The sequence below is a fragment of the Mobula birostris genome, chromosome 26, assembly GCF_030028105.1.
Source record: "Mobula birostris isolate sMobBir1 chromosome 26, sMobBir1.hap1, whole genome shotgun sequence".
Lineage (NCBI taxonomy): Eukaryota > Metazoa > Chordata > Chondrichthyes > Myliobatiformes > Myliobatidae > Mobula > Mobula birostris.
In genome coordinates this window covers 30,042,869-30,048,868 of record NC_092395.1, presented here as the reverse complement: position 1 = coordinate 30,048,868, position 6,000 = coordinate 30,042,869, and the positions used below count along the sequence as shown (strand labels likewise).

General features: G+C 40.8%; 1 protein-coding gene across 1 annotated transcript in view; it reads right to left on the bottom strand.

The window, feature by feature from the left end:
* Positions 1-399: 399 nt before the first annotated feature.
* Positions 400-6,000, bottom strand: part of LOC140188020 (neurturin) — a 137,136-nt gene continuing 131,535 nt past the window's right edge. Inside the window, exon 3 of the mRNA XM_072243918.1 lies at positions 400-4,875. Within this exon, the coding sequence (XP_072100019.1) occupies positions 4,430-4,875 (446 nt within the window). The 3' untranslated portion in view covers positions 400-4,429. The remainder of the gene's footprint in view (positions 4,876-6,000) is intronic.

Genomic DNA, 6,000 nt, shown 5'->3' with positions numbered 1-6,000 from the left:
CAGGTATATGCAATTTTACACAAGGGAATCAACTGAAAAAAATTACTGTAACTTTAACCACTATTTTTCATAAACCTAGGGTAACATAATGAATGAGAAGATATATGGTTTCTCAAGATTGTTTATAACATTCAGAATTATATACAGAAGAGTTGACATAATAAATCAGCACTCTCCCAGAGTAGCTGCCCATTTACTGAAGGGCAGGACGCACAGCTGCCTAGACCCCAGTAATAAGAATCTTGCCCTACCCCCAGACATGACTGATGCTGAAAGTCAAAAGAACTAGGTTCAGACTCATTGAATCAGTCCACTGAATAAAGATAACCACTGAAATTGTCTTTTACTTAGCTGTGCAAATTGATAGATAATAAGTTGAAATAGAAATATGTAATTCCATATTTCATTCCCACCTCCCAAACACTGGGGAATAAATCAATTACACCTTGCATTGATTTTTCTTCACCTTTTATTTTCAATTCAACAAGTGTACCCCACAGGTAATATAGGAAGTGACTGTAATGAAAGGAACTCTGCTTTGGCACATTATACTGTTTCAAATAAATAAACAGATTGTTTGTTTGTAATAATACTAAATAAATAACATAATTTACTCTCCAATAAATAGACTGTTTCACTGACATCGATGCATTGCATCAAATTGTTTCAGTCGGTCATGGTTGTCCAACACCAGAGGCAGGAAAGAAGATGATTTTGTACAGAGTATGTTTTACAGAGGTAAATGTTTAAGTGCTTTTGGTTTAAAAATGAGGATATAAAACATGAAGAACACAGCACTCCTTATGCAATGCTCCATTACCAGTACGTGTCCGTCAAACAACATTTACCGTCCCCACCATTTCAACTAGAGTGACCTGCGCCAACACCTGTGTAAGTTATATTTGCTTTCCTTTGTGCTAGTGAGAATTGCTGGTCGAGCTTAAGTCAGGGTTGGCCTTTAATATGTGTCCGGACCCAAAGTTATGATGATATACTCATGCCTAAGTTACTCTCACCTCCAAGAATCCATCAGTAGTTACCGGCATCCTTTCAATCTGCGCTTTGTAACCTACGGAAAGAATTACGCAGGATCCGCACTAAGTGTTTTATTGACCTTTCCTCCCTTTTTTAGACATGGGCTGGCCTCCTAAAGGTGAAAGAAACCCCTTTCTAATTGTTGGGAGTGCCTTGCCCACTTGCTTCCCTTTCCTAGTGGTTGTAGGTCAGTTATTCGATGGCTAATACCCAAGAATGCCAACATAATGTACAGAGATAGGTTCTTCTAGCTGTGCCACCACTGTGAACATAGAGTCATGGAACTGCATTCAATTTCAGCTGGGAAACGGAGTCCAGGAGACTCTGGAGTAGGGAACGCTGTTACAGAACTCAAAGCCACAGTTCCGGAGGGGTGGAGGGGGTGAGGGTTGGACGTCATCATTTAATTGAATCTTGCTTTAAACTGATTTGCTGGAAGGCAATGATGCGTCATCTGGCAATAATTGTAAATGCAAAGTTTCAGCTGAAGTGGATGTGCTGTAACTACATCCACAGAAGTAGTGTGTGATGAACCTCATCAGCAGGTTTGGTCCCTGTGTGTGTGGACAGTCATGGCTATTTACATTAAAACATCCACTTAATACATACCATACAATCCGTCCCTTCCTGGATGGGACCCTGATTGTGACATGAAGTGTGTTGAGGCTTTGCATAGGAGTGTCTGTATGTGTGTGTGTGTGTGTGTGTGTGTGTGTGTGTGTGTGTGTGTGTGTGTGTGTGTGTGTGTGTGTGTATATATGGGCTGGCAATGGGGGAGGGGAGGATTGTGAGTTTGATGTCACCTTTACACGTATCAAAATCTATTTACAAATAACAACATCATAGACTTCAGTCTGGTGAAGAGCCTGAAGTATTTGCAATTTGCCTGGGCAGACGCTGAAGGTAAATTAAAGTTAAACAATAAATGGGCGTGCCATGTTAATTGGTTAATTTTGTACTTTAAAATAAATGTCACGAATATTAGAACTTAGGAGCACTTGAGAAGGTCTTAGATAGGCACATGGATGTAAAAAAATGGAGGGAGGGGTTTGATTGATCTCAGAGTAGGTTAAAGGGTCGGCCAAAGGGTCTGTCCTGTGCTGTAATGTTCTGTGTTCAAACTCCTGCAATGACCCATTTGTGCCAGTTAATATGAATGTGACTCTGTAGGAAGACGATTGGCACAAGAGCAAACAGTTTAATATTATCTCTGGTAAGCCTGGGAAACCGTTAGGACTTGTAGATCAAGTTTCTGGGATTTCACATCAACCTTGTGCGCCTGGCTGTAATGACAGCCAAGTAATTCCGGGACGGCTGGACCATATAGGAATAATATCTGTTGACTTCTATCATCCTGGAAATGCATAATGCAACAATAATAACTTAGACTAAGTCTCCTCTATACTATGGTCATATACAATTATTATTTCATGGAGGTTTTTCCCCTTTCCTTTGAAGCTGTAGCTATGGGGAACAAGCATTGTTACTGGCACATGTGTAGCAGCAGTGGTTTGGAGAGTTCTAGTACCACATCAATGTTGGCATCAGTGTCAGTTGCACAGGTACTAGTAAGCCACAAGTGAGAAATATCTTTTCCAACATTGGTTGGGGGAGAGGGGGGAGGGGGGCGGTAGGAGGGAGGTGGAATGAGTTTCTGTCTGTAGTACACACATTTAAGCAAGGGTAGTGATATCACACATGAACAATAACACAAAGAAGCAACGTAGATATTAAAGCCAGGAGGAATAAGTTAGATGTTTTGTATGGAGTATTAATTCAAATTGCAGACTGCAAATCTTAGAACGTTTTGCACAGATTCTGAAAACATTTTTTCCTCATGCCTTTTCCCTGCCATGTGGGGAACAAATAGCTGCCAGAAGCCCTCTTCATCAGATCAATATACAGTTCATTACCTTTGCATAAAATGGCTGGGTTAAAATTATCCCATATGCTATTAATAATGAAAATTAACGCTGACATTACATTTCTTTGGCTGTTTCTCTGACCCTCTCATGCTAACAATAAAACAGAACACAAATACATTTCAGAACAGCGTATTAAAATTTTCATTATTAACATCACTTATACAAAGCACAATGGTGATTAAGGAAATCAAACCAGTCGGATGATAGGAACGAGGGCAGTGGAGATGGATAATGAAAATTATCTAGATTATAGGACTGAGAAAGCTGATGTGAATGAAAGACAAGATGTATTAAGGTTACTGTTGGGTATCTACTGCTTTTGTCTCATATTATGTATAATCCGACATTATCTCATCAGATAACACTGTAGAATTCTGAAATTCAAGCACACGTTTGTGCCTCCGGAAAATAATAACTTGGTGGAATTTACATCCTACATTCACTAAAAGTTAATAGACTTTGGTTTTAACCTTTTTAACGGGGTTTAGCTGACTAGCAATGCAACAGTGCTATTGCGACCCAGTACAATCCTTTGATAATGTATTTGATTTAATCCTCAAAACAATGGGATTAAGGTCATTATGATTTACACGTGCCTGCTTATTGCTGTCAGTCACTCCACTCACTCTCACACAGACCAAATGAGAGCATTACAGTTCTTTCCAATAAGTTCCAAGAAGGATTTCTCCAAGATCTGCACCAGTGGCCAGTTGAATGAGAATTGGTTCCATTGAGTATGACAGAGAGAGAAAGGGACAGACAGACAAACAGAGAGCGAGAGGGAGAGGGACAAGCAGACAGTGAGAGAGGGGAATAGGGGGAGGGGGGAGAGAGAGAGAGAAACGGAGGGAGAGAGTTGGGGGGAGAGGGAGAGGGAAAGGGAGAAGAAGATGGAGAGGGAGAGGGAGAAGGAGAGGGAAGAGGAGGAGAGGGAGAGGGACAGAGTCAAACAGAGAGCGAGAGAGGGGAATAGAGAGAGAGAGAGAGAGAGCCCAGACAGCCAGAGAGGAAAAATAAGATTGATGGAGGAATGAAGTTAGTGGTGAATTTATTCAAAATGCATTCCATATGCACTGAATGAGACCCTTGGATTACATCCTGCAGTATAGAATCCAATGAGACTAGTGAAAAGTTCTAGAGAGTCATTTGCAGAACAGAAACCTACATTCCCTCACGATGTCTGGCCGTAGAAGTGTACTTCACCATGCAGTTGGATGTACGAATGCCACATGATATGGCAAACATAAATTTGCTGAAAATGTCTTTGAGACTTCTTTATGCACTGTAAATCTTAACCTTAAAGGGAATAGCAATTGATAACATCCCCCTGTCTTCAAGATACTTGTCTCCTTCCATTGAAATCTTGCCAAGAAACCATATTCTAATCAGGACCCGGAGCCTAACAAGGTCTGAAGTTTCCTGCTCTTTCAAAGAAGGGATTTAAACATTCTCAATGCATAGACAATCCTTCAGACACAGCCACATTCCTTTGCTGAGAGCTGTCGAAGTGTATGATATCGAAAGTTAACATCCAGGAATGAAACATCATCATCATACAGGGTCGGCCGACAGCATGGCCGGGCTCTGACCTCTTTTTTAATAAGCTTAGAATTTCTTAAGTTTTTCAAAGTCAAGTCATAGAATTTCTTTTCAGCATCACAGGACCCAGTGCAGTATCTGAAACGCACTACTTCCTCTGAGATCTGGGAGATTCCCAAGTCACTGATAGTCACATTGATTTCTTTCAGTGTACACCCTTTGGTTGCTCTTGACTTCGCTCGTTTACTTCTTATAGCTGGTCGCGAATGAGTCCGAGTTTTACGTCTCCAGTCAGGTGACCTTCTGTACCTTTGAATCAAGGCTCTAACCAGCTCTCTGGCCTCTTCATCTGTGTGGGTTTTAAACATGTTTTTATCTGGAAGAAAGTAGTTAGAATATTACTTTATCACGAGGGAATTGTTTTTATCCATGTGATGTACTTTAGAATATAAATGTAAGTTTGTATTTATAATGCAAAACAGGTAGTGTTACAGTTATATATCAATATTTAGTTACATTGGCTCATGTATCTCACACACCATTCAACACTTAAAATAGTCCTAATATATAATTCACTAACATAAGCAAAGGATTACCTGCGACTGTAACTCCAAGGCGATATGTCATTGTGTCACAGATTTCACTGAGCTCTGCTTTTCTAACAGCAACCTTTGATTTCTGTCCGGATCACATAACGTTGGTCCAGCATTTGCTGCACCACACCGCCTTTTTTCCTTCATGAGATTTGCAGCCTGTGTATGTGGAAGCAACTTGCTTTGGACAACCGACGTATGGGTTTTATGTCATTGTTTTTGTGTCACATAACTTCTCGTCCTTTGGAGTTACACTTGCTTCTGAGTTACAGTCACTCTTTCAGCCTCAGCTCTTTGGATGCCGTAGGACCCATTATACTGCCATCATCATAACAAATGTACCACAAATGGAGCTGACTTGACCCACTAGAGTCAAAGAGTCATACAGCATATTCTCTTTGACTTACCATGTCCACACTGAACATTATATCTATTTATACTAATCCCACCCATGCCTTGATGGTTCAAGTTATTGTTAGATACTTCTTAACTGCTTTGAGAGTACCTCCTCCTCCAGCTCCTCGGGTAGCATAATCATAGAACCATAGAACCATATAAACTACAGCACAGAAACAGGCCTTTTGGCCCTTCTTAGCTGTGCCGAACCATTTTCTGCCTAGTCCCACTGACCTGCACACGGACCATATCCCTCCATACACCTCCCATCCATGTACCTGTTCAATTTATTCTTAAATGTTAAAAAAGAACCCGCACTTACCACCTCATCTGGCAGCTCATTCCATACTCCCACCACTCTCTGTGTGAAGAAGCCCCCCCTAATGTTCCCTTTAAACTTTTCCCCCCTCACCCTTAACCCATGTCCTCTGGTTTTTTTCTCCCCTTGCCTCAGTGGAAAAGCCTGCTTGCATTCACTCTATCTATACTCATCATAATTTTATATATCTCTA